At 48.1% G+C, this 16649-nt stretch overlaps 1 protein-coding gene across 1 annotated transcript in view; it reads right to left on the bottom strand.

Moving 5' to 3' along the window:
- Window positions 1-269: 269 nt before the first annotated feature.
- The window catches only part of CFAP57 (cilia and flagella associated protein 57), a 55073-nt gene continuing 38693 nt past the window's right edge, over window positions 270-16649 (bottom strand). Inside the window, exons 20-23 of the mRNA XM_084874754.1 lie at window positions 16013-16147; window positions 15790-15933; window positions 7529-7661; window positions 270-658 (exon numbers count right to left, since the gene is read on the bottom strand). Of these exons, the coding sequence (XP_084730880.1) occupies window positions 429-658; window positions 7529-7661; window positions 15790-15933; window positions 16013-16147 (642 nt within the window). The 3' untranslated portion in view covers window positions 270-428. The remainder of the gene's footprint in view (window positions 659-7528; window positions 7662-15789; window positions 15934-16012; window positions 16148-16649) is intronic.

The raw sequence follows: 16649 nt of genomic DNA, 5'->3' as shown, positions 1-16649 counted from the left end.
GACGGAGGAGGCTGTGTCAGGTCCTGTTCTGGCTGGCAGAGGAGAAAGCCAGGTCAGACACGTGGGCAGCGATACTTAAAGTGGGAGCAGGCAGCCCGTCCTTGGGGCCCAGAGAGGAACGTGGAGGCAGGACCCAGCTCCAAGTTCGGTGTGAGTTCCACAGGGAGAGGTGGCTTTGGATGAGCCGGAGACACCCCCAAGTCCTCAGGGTCCCCGCTTTCCCTTCTTCCTCCCCCAGCTCCTGGGCTAAGCCAAGAGTTGGACACAGTTGTCGGCAAACACCTTTATTCTGACCAAGTCTCAAACTCCCCAGGGCGGGAGAGGGGCTGGGGCGGTGCGTGCCACAGGGACGGCAGCCCAGAGAAGGCCCCGGGGACAGATGCGCGGCGCTTCCTCTAGTGTGGCTGGAGGTGGCTCACCAGAGGGAGTCACTTGTTGGGCACCTCAGTGTCCAGCTTGACTATAGATTGAATCCTCGAGCCGAGGGAAGGAAGGCGAACTCCACCGATGGCGTGGAACCCTGGAACCTGCTCCTGCTCTTGGATCTGGTCTCTGAGGCTTTGGATTTCTCGGCGTTGCATTTCAATAATTCTCCCCATTTCTTCTTGCTCGTTCAGTCTCATGGTGGGAGCGATGCGGTGGGTGGCCTCGCTGGGCCCTGGAAGGGACAGAGCAGGATGAATGGGGGCCTGTCATTGGACGGCAGCATGTCCCCCCTCCCTCCCTGCCTCCTCTAAGTTTTATTGAGCACCTACTCAATCCCTGATGCTGGGGATACAAGATGGAGACGGGAAGAGACACACTTGAGAGTGACAGTCAAATGCTGGGCATGACCTCGGCCCAGCACCTCTCCTGAGCCCCAGGCTGCTGCTGGCCTTGAGGTCCCTCCCGTACAGGCTGCTTTTTCTCCCATCCCCCACCCCAATCAGGGTGGCGCTGTCCTGTTGACGTTGGTTGGCTTCTAAACCTCCAGTGCTCCTCCTTGGGTAAAACCCCTGCTCCTGGAGACAGACCCCTCTCTACCTCTCCTGGTGTGGCCACTCATTCATGTTCCTTGAGGACTTTCCCTTCACTCTCCCATCCCCAGTCATCCTCAGATGCTGCCATCATCCTGGGCATAGCTGGTGTCCACCAGGGCCCAGGGCTCATCCATTATCTAACCACACAGGCTGGACCCTCAGGGGGAATGTTCTTGGCTTCCACGATGTGTCAGCACCCACTCCTGTAGTTTCCCCTCCCTTAGCACACACGAGGTCTCCATCCTCCCATCATGACCTCTCTTTCTGCCTTGTGCTCAAGGCCCCTGTTCTTTGACTGAGTTTGGACCTCTTCTTCTTGGACAACTCTATTTCTTACCTACCAAATGGGATCCTTTTACATGCATTCTCTTTTCTATCCAGTTAGATCAATTTACAATAGCATCAAAAAGAATAAAATACTTAGGAATAGACTTAACCAAGGAGGCAAAAGACATTTACATTGAAAAGTACTTTAAAAAAATAAAAAGGAAAGTACTCTTCTCTTACACTACAAAGCCACTGTAATCAAAGCAGCCCGGTATTGACATAAGAACAGACTTATAGATCAATGGAACAGAATAGAGAACCCAGAAATAGACCCAAGCCATTAAGTTCAATTAATATTTGACAAAGGAGGAAAGAGAGTATCTTCAATAAATGGTGTTGGGAAAATTGAACAAATACATGCAAACAACAACAACAAAACATTAGACCATCAACTTACACCATATACAAGAATAAAACCAAAATGGGTAAAAGACTTAAATGTATTAGTAATTGTGAAACCATAAAAATCCTAGACTAAACCATAGGCAGCAAAATCTCAGACATCTCTCATAGCATTATGTTTACAGATACATCTCCTAAGGCAAAGGAAATTAAGGAGAAACTAAAAAAAATGGGATTATATCAAAATAAAAAGCTCTGCACAGCAAAAGAAACCATCAACAAAAGGAAAAGAGAGTCCACTGTATGGGAGAACCTATTTGGCAATGATACATCTGATAAAGGGTTAACATCCAAAATATATGAGGAACTCATACAACTTAACAGAAGGAAGACAAACAATCCAATTAAAAAATGGGCAAAGGACCTAAATAGACACTTCTCCAAAGAGGACATACAGATGGCCAAGAGACATATAAAAAAAATGCTCAAAGTCATTAATCATCAGAGAGATGCAAATCAAAACAACAATGAGGTACCATCTCACACCTGTCAGAATGGTTACCATTGACAAATCAACAAATGATAAGTGCTGGTGAGGATGTGGAGAAAAGGGAACCCTAGCACACTGCTGGTGGGAATGCCAACTGGTGCAGCCACTGTGGAGAACACTATGGAGTTTCCTCAAAAAATTAAATATGCAACTGCCATTGGACCCAGTGATCCCACTTCTAGGAATATATCCTAAGAAACCTGAAGCACCAATCAGAAAGAATGTATGCACCCCTATGTTCATAGCAGTACAATTTACAATGGCTAAGATCTGGAAACAGCCCAAATGCTCATCAGGAGATGAGTGGATAAAAAAGCTGTGTTATATTTATACCATGGATACTATGCAGCAGTAAAAAAGAAGAATCTCTTACCCTTTGAGACAGCATGGAGGGACCTGGAGAATATCATGCTAAGTAAAGTAAGTGAGTCAGAGAAATACAAGTATCACATGATCGCACTCATGTGGAATCTACGTAACAAAATAAACTGATGAATGGAGTGGATCCAGAGACGTGGAAGCAGGGAATAGAGTGCGGAATCTCAGAGGGAAGGTGGGGGAGATAAACAACCAAAGACCTTGTATGCATATATGCATAACTCATGGACACAGAGAATAGGGTGCTGAAGGCCTTGGGTGAGAGGACTGGGGGGGAGGAGGAGACGCTGGAAGGGGTCAATGGGAGAAAAAAAGGGAACATATGTAATATGTTCAACAATAAAGATTTATTTAAAAAAAATAAAAGTTACAATGATAAAAGAACTGGGCTGACAGTGAATTGTTTTTTAAAAATAGAAAAGAGCCGAAGCTGGTTTGGCTCAGTGGATAGAGCGTCATCCTGCGGACTGAAAGGTCCCGGGTTCGATTCCGGTCAAGGGCATGTGCATTGGTTGCGGGGACATCCCTGGTGGGGGGGGTGTGCAGGAGGCAGCTGGTCGATGATTCTTTCTTATTGACGTTTCTAGCTCTCTATCCTTCTCCCTTCCTCTCTGTAAAAATTCAATAAAATATATTTAAAAAAAATAGAAAAGGAAAACAAGTTATGTTATTTTAGTGTATAGAAATGCAACTGATTTTTGTGTGATTTTGTATTTTGTAATTGGAATTTTTGATCCTTTGCATGAAATCTCCCCTTATTTTCTTTGGAAAGCTAACCTTTAATGATGATGGCCCTGTTGAAGGTCTATCATTTTTTTTCAATCCTTACCTGAGGATACTTTTTAATTGATTTTTAGAGAGCGTGGAAGAGAAAGGGAAAGTCAGAGAGAACTATCAATGTGAGAGAAACACATCAATTGGTGGCCTCCTGAAAGTGCCTTGACCAGGGCCTGGGCCAGAGAGGACCCTGCAACCGAGGCATAGGCCTTTGACTGGATCTAACCCAGGACCCTTAGGTCCACAGGCCAATGCTCTATCCCTTGGACCAAACCAACTAGGGATGTGAGGGTCTATCTTTAACCATTCTATCAGACACCGGGTGGATCAAATAACTGTTTTTAATGTCCCTTTTGTTTTCCGGCCCACTTTACTCCCACCTCCAGAGATGCCAGCTTCTGCTAATTTCTGAGCCTTTTGAGAGTTCTGTGATTATATTTCCTCTCCTTTTCCCAAACCTGGTTTAGGAGTCAGGTTTCATGTGCCTATGAAGTGGAGTTACCACTCATTTTCAGCTTTCAATTTTTTGTGTGTCTTATTTCCTTCTGGTTTTTATTTTTATTTTTTAGATCTTATGACTTGTGCTATTTTAGTAGGTTTTCAATTAACCATCTTTAATTAGAAGTTTGAATGATGTGGCTTTAGTAATTGAAAACAAGCAGGTGTGTCTAGCAGACCTGTTAGTTAATTATGTGAATAAAAACTTAATAATAAATGCTGCTAAAACTAAAATGGTGGTTTGGAGATGGCAACCTCGCCTGTTTGGATAAAAAATTCTTAAAAGCCAACCAAACTGGTCAATTCCTTAAACAACTTGAGGGCATAAATTTTGAGTTAGCCTGTCTTGGTGGGCCCATGTTCAAAATCAGAGGTTTGACTTAGACTGTTCATGATCCAGGTAAGCAGTTGGTAACATATGTCTCCAACTGTTATGAACTGTAAATATCTCCCATGAGAAAACTATATTACATGAGTGCTATGATGTTTGCTTTGCTTAAAAATAATCCATGGTGGGTGTGGGGGCAATTACTGAGGGGCAGGGACACCAATGAAGCAAGAGTGTGAGAAATCGATGCTTACTGAAGTTGGAGGATGGATTCATTAGACTTTTCTCTCAATTTCTGAATATGTCTGAAAATGTCCATGACTATAATAGGTATACCATAGATAGATATATCATACATCACCCTGAGGATTTTCTCAATGAATTATTTGCTAGGACTCTCAGGCATAATCCTTTTAAAAAAAATATTTTATTGATTTTTTACAGAGAGGAAGGGAGAGGAGATGAGCTAGAAACATTGATGAGAGAGAAACATTGATCACTCCCCCCCACCCCCCCCACAGCCCCACTGAGGATGTGCCTGTAACCAAGGTACATGACCCTGACTGGAATCAAACCTGGGAACCTTAAGTCCGCAGGCCAACGAAGTGGCCTGTTTTTTAAAGTGAAGTTTTGCAATTGTCAAGCGCCTGGTCTTTGTAATACATGTGCTCTTATGTCATTCTTCAGATCTGATAGTGCCACTCAGAGAGTTTACTATTGTGTTAATTTCTCATCAACTCTAATGACAAGGGCACAGAAGATTCACACACTCTATCTACCAGTGTTTCCCTGAAAATAAGACATCCTCCGAAAATAAGACTAGCACATGGAAAGATAAGACATCACCTGAAAATAAGACCTAGCGCAACTTTGGGAGAAAAAATTAATATAAGACACTGTCTTGTTTTTGGGGAAACAGGGTATCTATCTATCCATCTATCTACCTATCTATCTATCTATCTATCTATCTATCTATCTATCTATCATTTATCTATATCTATCTATCTATCTATCTACCTACCTACCTATCTACCTACCTACCTACCTACCTACCTATAAATATAGACACACACTATCTATCTATAAATGTAGTTTAAGACTTACAAGAAGTTGTGAAAATAGTACAGAGAGTTCTTTTGTGTCCTCCCACTACCTTTCCCCCAATGGTAGTATCTTATATAACCACAGTACAGGAGACAAATCATATTTGGAAGACCCAGTCCTCAGCAATGGGATGTTTTTTCAAGGTTCCTAAGCTTTATTCCTGAATGTAAACCACCAGAATACAATATACTTGAACCATGTTGGCTTAATTTCCCACAGAAATGCCTTACCCTCTTGGTTTTTATTGACTGTCCAGGTAAGAAACAGACACCTAAAGAATGTTTTTTTTTAAACTGCCTGAAAACCTACAATTATAGACTAGCAGTTATATTATTCAACACCCCTTTCATAAGCATCCATGTGATAAGCTTTTCATGTAATTTAGTAATAGAGAAAGGTTTCTTTCTCCAGAAAAAGAAAATTTCTTTATCCATAAATGAAAACTATGTAAATAATCATATTTCTTTGTTTCTCTTTTTGCCTTGGTTGTCAGAAATTCAAAGGAACTTTAGGATATAATTATAGTCATAACTCATTTACAATTTCTAATATCATCTCCCCCTCTCCCTTTTAACAGTCTCTGATTTTTTATGTGTCTTTAATTATATAGGTCTTCCATCTCTTATCCATAGTTCTAAGAGGCACAAAGCTCTAAAAATGAAATGCATTTTAAAATTATGAAGAGGAAGAAGATAAAGATAAAAATTATGAACAACAAATACGTAACTATCCACAAGTGAAACTAAAAACGAAGGGAATTAAAAAATATGATGAACAGTATTAACTGGTGAATATAATAGAATCAGAGGTATGGAAGGGGAGTGGACTGACGATTCTCAGGAAAAAGGGGAGTGGGGGTGCGGGAAGAGACTGATCAAAAACTGTGCACCTATGGATGAGGACAATGGGCGATGGGGAAAGGACAGAGGGTGGGGTGGGAACCTGGTGGAGGGGAGCAATTGAGGGGGGGGGGAAGAGGAACACATTTGTAATAATCTGAACAACAAAGATTTATTTTAAAAAAAGAATATCCTATGTAATCCTATGTAATAAAAGGATAATATGCAGATTAAATAAATAAATAAATAAATAAATAAATAAATAAAATTATGAAGTGTAGTGTAAATATTCAGCTGTTTCACAAAAGAAACACTATTCTAGGGCTTCCATGTAATATACAGTATACAGTATGCTCTAAGACAATGATTTTTAAAATATATATATTTTATTGATTTTTTTACAGAGAGGAAGAGAGAGGGACAGAGAGTCAGAAACATCAATGAGAGAGAAACACCGACAGCTGCTTCCTGCACACCCCCTACTGGGGATGTGCCCGAAACTCCAGGTACATGCCCTTGACTGGAATCGCACCTGGGACCCTTCAGTCCGCAGGCCAATGCTCTATCCACTGAGCCAAACTGGTTTCGGCAAGACAATGATTTTTAACAGGTGTGCTACAAGAATTTTTAAACATGCAATACCTGACTAGTCAGGGCCACTGACCTCTTTTCCCTTAGACTGTCAAATAAAAGAAATGACAAGAGCCAACAAAAGAGCTGTCTAGCTGAAACCGGTTTGGCTCAGTGGATAGAGCATCGGCCTGCGGACTAAAGGGTCCCAGGTTCGATTCCGGTCAAGGCCATGTACCTTGGTTGCGGGCACATCCCCTGTGGGGGGTGCGGGGGGTGGCTGATCGATGTCTCTCTCTCTCATCTATGTTTCTAACTCTCTATCTCTCTACCTTCCTCTGTAAAAAAAAAAAAAAAAATCAATAAAAATATATTTATATATTTTAAAAAATAGCTGTCTAGTGTGAATAAATCAAAATTATCCCTATTTTTGGTCAGATCAGCAAAATATACTAGTATATATTTTTTGATGGGCCAAAGAATTTTAGTAGTTTCTGCATGCCATGAGATAAAAAAAGGTTGAAAATCGCTGCTCTAAGATCTGAAAGATTCTGACACTGTGGCTAACTCTAAGGATTTTGGACCTGCATATACTTGAATGTGCTAGGTCCTCACAGACCCTGTAGAGAGCAGGTGTGTGGCATGAGAGGCTCCCAGAAGGCCATGGGGTGGAAGTGACCTGGTACCAGAGGACACTTAGGAGAGGCTCCCTCGGAAGCCAAAGGGTGACCTGCCCATGGCTGCCATTGGTCTGTTTGTCCCAATGTCCATCTCCTTTAGCCACTGGGGACAGTACCTGCTTCTGGAGCCTCTTGTTGTTGGAATTTCTTGGTCGGTTTCAGAGCTGCTTCAAGGTCATAGACCTGGGAGCGGGTGAACTTCAGCTCCCTGCGGAGCTCATTAATCTCCTTGATGAGGGAGACATTTTCCTGCGTCAAAGGAGGGAAAGAGAGTGAATATGGATGAGTGACCAGTGGGCGCAGGGCACGCCCTGGCTAGGGGCCAAGGGTGTGGGGAATGGGTGGGGTTGGTCCTGGTGCCTCTATTAGGGTATGAGTCTTTGTCCCAGCTCATGGCTCAGCCTCTTGAGGCATCAGCTAATTTACCTTCAGGTGGACTCTAGCAACATGAGATACAGACAGTACACACAATTTCCATCCATCCAGGCTCTTTCCAACACCAACAGCAACAACAACACTTTTCTAAGAACTTCATATGAATTGAATGCATTGAAGAAGCATAATAACCCTGTTAGTAGATTCTATTACAATCACAACTTTACAAAAGAGGCAACCGAGGCCCAGAAAAGTTATGTGACTTGCTTAAATTATATAGATAGTAAGTGACCTTGTCAGGATTCTGAGCCTGACAGCCTGGCTCCACAGTTACAAGCTCTTAAGTACAGTGCTGTCCTTTATTCACTTTTTGGTCATTAATTGTTGAGCCTATGGTTATAGGGCATCTGCCATGGCCCTGAGATGTAGACTGAAAAAGATATGGTTTCTACCCTCCCTCCCCCCTCCACAGGATACTGTTTAGTTAGGAACCCAGAAAAGTATGTGGACAATTAATATTTGCAACATCCATCTGAAGTTCACTTCTCTTGTGTTGGATAATATCTATCCATTCATCCATCCACCCACCCACCTACCCATCCATGCATCACCCATCCCATATGTGTGAGTGCCAATTATGTGCCAGGCACTGCGCTGACCCTGAGGTATACAGAAAGTGAGACCAGGCTTTGAGGAGGCTGAGGTTTCGTGGGGGACCTGGCACAGTGCGATGTGTGGCTGCCCTGAGATGCAGGAGTGGGGCACAGAGCTCAGGTGCGTAGCTCTGCCTGGATGACCAGGGTGGATTCCCAGGAATAGGTCCGTGGGCTGAGGCTTGAAGGAGCTGCCAGGGAGAAGGTAAGGGGACTCCTAGGCAATTGGAACAGCCGGAGAGAGGCACAAAAGTAGGACACGGAGGGCGGGCGGGCGGGCGCCTCGCAGCAGTTCTGCATCCCAGAACCCCAAGTGAGAGAAGGGAGTGGCAGGAGTGAGGACGAAGAGCCTGCTGGGCGCCGGGTGGGGCTCTGCCCCTGGGGACATTCTTCCCTTCCCACCCTCAGATCGCTGCCTTCCTTTTCATCCTCAGCACGAGGGCAGCAAGGGTGGCTCTGCGGAGGTGTCCCCTTCCCCACGGGCCCAGAGAGACACTGGCCATTTTGCTCTAAGTGCACAGTACTTGGCTTGTCTACAGCGGCACCTCCCATTGATCATGCAATCACCTGAGGATCCTGTTAAATGCGGCTTTGGACTCGGTAGGTCTGCAACTAGTTCTGAAAGTCTCCGTTTCTAACGAGCTCCTAAGAGATGCTGCCGCCCCTCTGTGAGCCAGGCCATCAGTGGGTAGCAAGGCCCGGCAGGGCTGACTACCAAAAAAAGCCAATGCGGCCAAACCTACACGGAACGGACTTGTGCCGGGAGCAAACTGTGCCTCCACAGGGGCACGGTGAGTGCAGAGTCTGAGCCCAGAGAATGGGGTGGTCCCAAGCTCTGTTCTCAGAGTTCTGACAGCTCGTCTGGGTTATGGGGACATGCCCGTGGGGCCCAAGAGGAACACCCCATCATAGTCTTTCCCCACAGAGCCTCTTTGTTTGAGCACGTCAGACACACCTTCCGATTTTCAGGGTATCACTTAATTCCAGTGTTCTTCTTCCCTCCCTCGTGGATGAGGTGCCCAATCATCTCCAACCACCTGCTCTCAGGCCAGGCCCTGTGCCTGTTTTTGCTACAGTCAGCAGCTGTTCTCCATCTGATCTTTCACCCTCTTCACCCACCCAGGCCTGGGTGATGAACCGGCCCCACTTCCTCCCAGGTGCTCGCCAGTGGAAGTCTCTGCCAGCGCCCCCTCCCCATCCCCCCCAACTTCTCTACGCTGCCTTTGTATCATGACACGATCAATTAAATGTGTACCGGTGTTTATGGGGTTCTAAGACCTTGAACTCTGCCTTGCCCGGGGAAGTGCTCCATAAATATTTGTGGAATGGGTAGGCAAATGAATAACGAATGCAGTGGATACCAAGTTGAATAAGAGATTCTTACTAAGGAGGAAATTATAAACCAGGGGGTAAAGGTCGGGCAGGGGAGCGCAGAGCGAGAGGAGGCTCGGGAGAGCTGCAGTGAGCTCGTGGGCCGCTCGCATGCTCGGGGGCTCTCCACTTCGCTCACTTGGTGCCGCTCGGCTTCACTCTCCTGCCTCATTCCACCGAATGACAGTCATCGGGATAAAAATTAGAGGCTGAGGGTACCATTTCCCCAGTCCTCTCCATAAATGCCTGCAATTACTTCTTCTTGGTCACCCCATCCATTTGGTCACGGAACCCTGTGGATCTCGTATCTGAACGGAATCTCGTGTCTATCCTTCCTGCTGTGATTCCTAACCAGCTCTCAGCATCTCTCCCCTCTGCTACTGTAATGGCCCTGCCCTGGCTTTCTCCCCGACTCCACCCTCCACAACCCGGTCACATGTTTGGGACTTCTGGCTCCCGATAGCTTTAGGTGTGAATGCCTCTTTCTGACCCCACTGTCAGCCTTGGGCATCTCCATGATGCTGGTCAGTTCTTCCCTCCCTCGTGGACGAGGTACATCATTAGAACTTGGGCACTTCCATTTCATGGCTCAGTCCTTATTAGAGTGTGACCGAGGCCCATGCAGCCTGATTGCCCTGTTGAGTTTGTTCTTTCGTTCATTCATTCATTCATTCACTCACTCATCCATTCATAAAAAAATCACTTAAGAACAAGTTTCTGAAAACCTACTATGCACTGGTCATGGTGCCAGACACAGGAGGTTCAGCTTAGATCCAATGCCAAGAGATGCCCTGAGAGTTTGAAGAGGGGTGCTCACCCATGTGAGGAAGGCTCCATGGGGTGGCAGGGGACAGGGAAGAGTGTTTCAGGCCTGCAGTCAAGAGGGAGCAAGCAGGAGGTGAGGCACTAAATACTTGATGAAAGTAATAATAAGAGTAACATAGTCAGGGTAATCATAACTTCCAGGTTTGATTTGGCTCCCTAAGGAGTACTTTCTGGGGTGGCTCATGCTTCGAGGAGTCCAGAGGTCACACCGAAATCAACTGTCCAGGCAGGCATACCTCCGGGAGATGGTATGGGTTTGGTCCCAGACCACCACAATGAGCGAATAACACAACCCACATCGCATGAACCTCTTGGCTTCCCAGTGCATATGTTATTCTTACACACACTTTAGTCTGTTAAGTGTGCAATAGCATCATGTCTAAATACAATGGATAGACCTTGAATAAAAAATACTTCATTGCTCAAAAATGCTAACCTTCATCTGAACTATTGGAAAAAGTGGCACTGACAGTGTTGCTTGATGCAGGGTTGCCACAACCCTCCAATTGGTAACAAACACAGTGTCTGTGAGGCTCAATAAAGCAAGGCATGCCTGTGTGAGCTTTGAGTAGCTCAGTGAATTTAAAACGTGGATACAACCGTTGGCTGAACCTTCTGTTCCCGATCCCTCTTCAGTCAGGATGGCCTACAAAAGCCCTCCAGTTCTCCAGGTTCCCACTCAGCAGCTCTGGCAGGGAACCGCCAGCTCAGGCTCATCAGGTGCCAAGTCGTCGGGTATGTAAGAGAGACTGGCTGGGGATGATAAAGTCAGTTTATATATATAAATATATATATAAAACAAAACCTTCCACATAAAGGGCTGCATCAAGCCGGCCAGGTTTGCCTTTTGTGGAGACTGACGCCAGAGAGTCACAGATGGGAACAGACTGGCAGTTTTAACACCCATGTTGGGCAGGGAAGGGAAGGAATGCCTAGAGCACCCCCTACTGGCTTTTCCTGAGTTGACATCTTTAAAAAAAAATACCGTATTTTCCGGCGTATAAGACAACTTTTGAACCGAAAAAAAGTCAACCGAAAATCAGGGGCAAAAGACCAAAATTGCACAAAAATTACCTGCAGATCTTGATGGCAAAGTAAGTCTTTTCTTTGAAGTGGGGGGTAGTCCTATACAGCGAATATAGGCCTAAACCTATGTTTTAACTGTAAAATTAGGGGGTCATCTTATATATTTTATTGATTTTTTTACAGAGAGGGATAGAGAGCTAGAAACATCGATCAGCTGCCTCTTGCACACCCCCTATTGGGGATGTGCCTGCAACCAGGGTACATGCCCTTGACTGGAATCGAACCTGGGACCTTTCAGTCCACAGGCCGATGCTCTATCCACTGAGCCAAACCGGTTTCAGCTTGAGTTGACATCTTTAAGAATGTGTCTGGGTGGCAAGAACAGGCGACTGATGTATTCTGTGGACGTGGCAGCCCTGCATTGGTGGCATTTTTCTGGAGCCCACAGGTCTCGCCATCGGCCTAATTGCGCAAATGAGCCATTTCTCTGCTCCTCTTTCAACCTTCTCACGTGCAACCTGACATTTCTATTCGTCATTTTTACTCTGAAATGGCTTTTGACATTTTCCCCTTCCAAATCCTTCTCGTCTTCCCTGAACCCACCTTTCTCCACCAGCCTTTCCACCTGCCAATGGACTTGACCTCTGTAATACCCCCGCCCACTTAGGGAACCTCAGATGGAGCCCGCTTATAAGATAAGCTTTATGCTTCTTGGTGTGGCATGGAAAGCCCTTTCCATGGGACCCCAAGCTACATGCTGTTCCAGTGGGTCCCTTCTCCCTGCCCCCACACTGTGCAATAAAGTAAGGTCTCCTGAGTGCCAACCACCCCGCAGGCCTCTCTCTTCTCTGCCTGTCCTCGGGTAGTGCCCTCTGCCTGAAAGGCTCTTCCCCATTGGCTCCCAGTCCACTCTCTGCTCATCCTTCATGGCCCGCTCAAATGCCACACTCCCTAACGGAAGCCCACCTCGGAGGTGAGCTCACAGCCCCGGACACCCGGGGTGGAGCAGTGCTCACTGTATCTTGCTCACGTTCCCTGGCGTAGAGTTCCCTACGATGAGCTCCTTGAGGGTAGGCACACTATCACACTCATCTTGGAATCCTCCATGGACGGCCAGCACTTGCCATGTAAGAAGCCCTCAAAGCATGTATACTGAGAGAGCAAAGTATGTGTCCTAGATAGTTGTACTCCCTAACAACTCTTATTTTCACATCTGCACGTGTGCTGGAGAATGAGTAGAAAGGCCCCAGGCTCCCGCCTGAACATGCAAATGAGACGGTGACCTCATTTTCTGTTTTCTAATGAGTTTCTTTCAGATGCCATGTCCGCCCTGGCCTTCCTTGCCCTCTTTTTTTTTTTTTTTTTTTTTTTTAATATATTTTATTGATTTTTGTACAGAAAAGAAGGGAGAGAGATAGAGAGTTAGAAACATCGATGAGAGAGAGTCATCGATCAGCTGCCTCTTGCACACCCCCTACTGGGAATATGCCCGCAACCAAGGTACATGCCCTTGACCAGAATCGAACCCGGGACCCTTCAGTACCCAAGCCGACGCTCTATCCACTGAGCCAAACCGGTCTCGGCCCTTGCCCTCTTTTTGACTGAAGTGTCAGGGCCTTGGAACCTGCAGACACGGCTCCTTACCAAGGCACCAGGCATCCAGGCCACCAGCTGGGGCTCTGGGGTCAGTGGAGCGGCCCCCTCTCCTGTCCTCTCAGCCCACAGGTACCCTTGGTCCGTGTGGTGGCCTCCCAGGCGCTCCCTCAGGATTTCCTTGGTTTGTAACTAGATCTCTTGCTGGGGGACAGGAAGGAAAGAGCATTTCGGAGCACCTGTTCTGGACCTGGCCAGTGCCGAAAGCATCCTATTAGATCTCTCATTCAAACCTCACTGAAGCTGGTGTTTTCTTCCCCATTTTATAGATAGGGAAGGCATTCCTGAAGACATTAAGGAATTTACTCATGGTGTCACCATGTCTGCCCCCTGCACAAGAGTGGCTGAGGCAGGACAAGCGGGGTCTGCCCAGCGCCAGTGCCTGCCTGACTCTTTGCCTGACCCTGGCCCGGCCCCTCTCCTTCAACTCAAGATTAAAGAAAGGAACGATTTTTAAAACCCAGACCAATGGTTTTGAAAGTTTTCCTTAAAAAAAAAAAAAAAAAAAAAAATCTCCCCAACAAAAGTTTACAGAGCCTGCTGCAATAAGCAAGGCCGTCTCCCTGGTTGGGGGGGGAGGGGGGGACCCTGCCTTCCGGCCCCCCTCTTGCTCCCTGCAGTTGTCTGGGGCACTTCTGCGGGCTCCGGGGCACATGGGTTTACAATGCTGCTCAAAAAAACGCTCTTCCAGGGATTTCCCTCTGCCTGCCATGGGGAGTGGCAGGCTGGGCAGGAGCCCTGCCTGGATCTCCTCTGCTCCTTCTACTCCAGCTTGCACCCTGGCCCAGCAGGAGTGGGCACACGGCCCCTGGGGTAGTGAGGAGCAAAAGAGGACGGTAGGCTACCCCGAGCAGCCTCAGGTGAGGCTTGCTCCCACCTGGCCTGCGGTCTTCACTTTCTTTCCTTTTCCTTCTTCTCCTTGGACTGACACTTACTTTGGGCATCTGCTTGGCATGGAGACAGGCACCTGGCCCCCATCGCCCCCTCTCCCCACCCCAGGCCTGTGCGCTGAGAGCTCAGCAATGCCCCCTGCTGACAGCTGCTTCTGCAGTCCCACTGCCCCGCTGCCCAGCACGCTGCACTCCTGTGGGCTCTTTGTGCACAGGGGCACTTGAGACCCTCAGCCATGGCTCTGGGTGTCAGCTGCTCGTGCCTAAGGGTCCCACCAATGACCACTCCCGTCTCTGGGCCTCTGACTGCTTTCAGGGCCCTGCCTGGGGGAGGGGAGGGGGGAAGGAGAGGGCAGGGGGCAGGGGGCAGTGGTTATTGACGGTGTGGGCTGTTTTTAAACCCTGCTTTTAAACCGGGGCTGTTTGTAAGATGGAGCAAGACCTACTGTGTCAGGGCCTGGCCTGAACCACAGTGCCCTCTGCCCAGTGGTGTGTGGGCTGGCCAAGCTGGGCACTGGCTTGTTTCTGTCCAACTGCAGCCCATCCCCATCCCAGTATTTTAATTATGGCGTTAAGGACACATAAGCATTAAAAGGTATGTGCCTTATATATGGGATTCTGATTAATTCGCATTAATTGCCTCAGACGATACTGATACCCAAACAGAAATCTGGCAGGAGAAGGCCGACCGGCAATCCTGATAACGTGCTTCCTGGAGGCGGCGGTAATGGGGTCAGGCTCTCTGCGCAGACCGTGGAGGACCTGGGCGGTGGGCGTGGAGAGCTCATTAAATCAGAGCGAGGCCACCTCTCCGGGTGGGTGTGGCTAGCTCTGCACCCAGGAGATAAGGGCAGGGACCTGAGGCACCAGAAAAGTCAGGCGAGGTGGGCGGAGGCAGGCGTGTTCAGAGGAGAGAGCTTGGCCAGCAGGGATCATGTGATACCGGTAGCAGAATAAAAAGCAGCAGAACAAAGTAGGTGACATACGAGTTGGAAACAGAGGGAAGGAAAAGGAGAGTGTGACTCAGGAGAGCTAAAAATCACGGGGATGAAGGTCCAGAGGGGATGGGACAAGAGGAGTGAGGCAGGACACAGGCGTGCTTCCGATAAAGACGGGGCAGAACAAAGAAACGGATGAAGTTGGGAGGTGCCTGGGCATAGAGATGCCAAGGAGACCTCCTTGGCGGGCTCTGGGCCATGTCACAGCCAGGACAAGCTCTGGGACAGGGGTCTTCAAACTACGGCCCGCGGGCCACATGCGGCCCGCAGAGGAGTCTGATCCGGCCCGCCAGGTTTTTTGGGCAGTGAGCGCAGCCGAGGTGTTACAGTAGGAATTAGTAGTTCATATAGTCCGGCCCTCCAGCTCTCTGAGGGACCGTGATCTGGCCCCCACTTTAAAAAATTTGAGGACCCCTGCTCTGGGAGGTCAGAGGAGAGGAGTCAGAGATAATGTTTTAGGGAAAGCTAGTAGGTCCCCTGGACCCTTGGGGGCCCTGAGTATTAGGTGGTCTCAAGGGGCCCTTGACAGGCTCTCTCATCGGGGATGGCTCAGCCCCTGAGGGAGCTTCCCGGAGCGGGCAGGTACCTGCATGATGCGGACATAGTCGGTGCGGTGCAGCTCGCTCTCCTTGACCACCTTCTTCTTGAGAGTGGCCAGGTTTCGCTCCAGGTGCTCCCGCTGGCGACTGTACTCCAGCTGCAGGTCTGTGTTCAGCCCTGCGATCTCCACCTGACGGGGCACAGGGGCCTCTGAGCGAGGGGAGACCGGGAGAAAAGAGGGGGAGCGCGGGGAGGGAGGCAGAGCTCACCATGTCTGCCCGCTGCACGTACTTCTCAAAGAGACCTCGGACCTTCTCCTTCAGGGCCCGGGCTTCCTGGATGTATGCCACGCAGTTGTGAAGGTCCGTCTTAAACCGTTTGACCAGCGCCTCCAAGTCCCGCTCCTGCAATCAGAGTCGCTTACTTCTGGCGCTGAAGGGGTGGGCTCTCCTGGGGCGGGGGCTGCAGGCGAGTGGCTGCAGAAGGGGGCAGGAGGCGCCACATCTGGGACCACACCGGGCACAGAGACGGAGATGGGCACCCAGCCCAGAGGTGGAGGCACCAAACCCCCGTGCACCTGGCCTGAACGGCGTCAGCTTTAAGAGGCCAGCACAGACTGATTCCTTTATTGGCTCCGGGTTCCCGTCAGGACCTCGGGCCTTAAAAGAGGAGAGGAAGCCCAGTAGTCACTCTTGTTCCTTTCTGAGCCAAACTGGAGTATCGATTCTCTCCTGCGGGTTCCAGGGCTTCTAGGCCCCCTTATTACAAAAGCTCACCCAGGGTTTATATCCTTCCTGAGGACTGCTGAGAGTGGGTAGGGAGAAATCTGATAAAATTGGGCTAGATGCCTTCCTCCCCCTCTCCCCCCAGATCTTCCATCATGCTTTCTCTGATACCCATCTTCCT

Source organism: Pipistrellus hanaki (genome assembly GCF_964339955.1).
Source record: "Pipistrellus hanaki genome assembly, chromosome: 2".
Lineage (NCBI taxonomy): Eukaryota > Metazoa > Chordata > Mammalia > Chiroptera > Vespertilionidae > Pipistrellus > Pipistrellus hanaki.
Note: the sequence above shows the minus strand (reverse complement) of the source record. Positions and strands in the feature narration are given on the sequence as shown.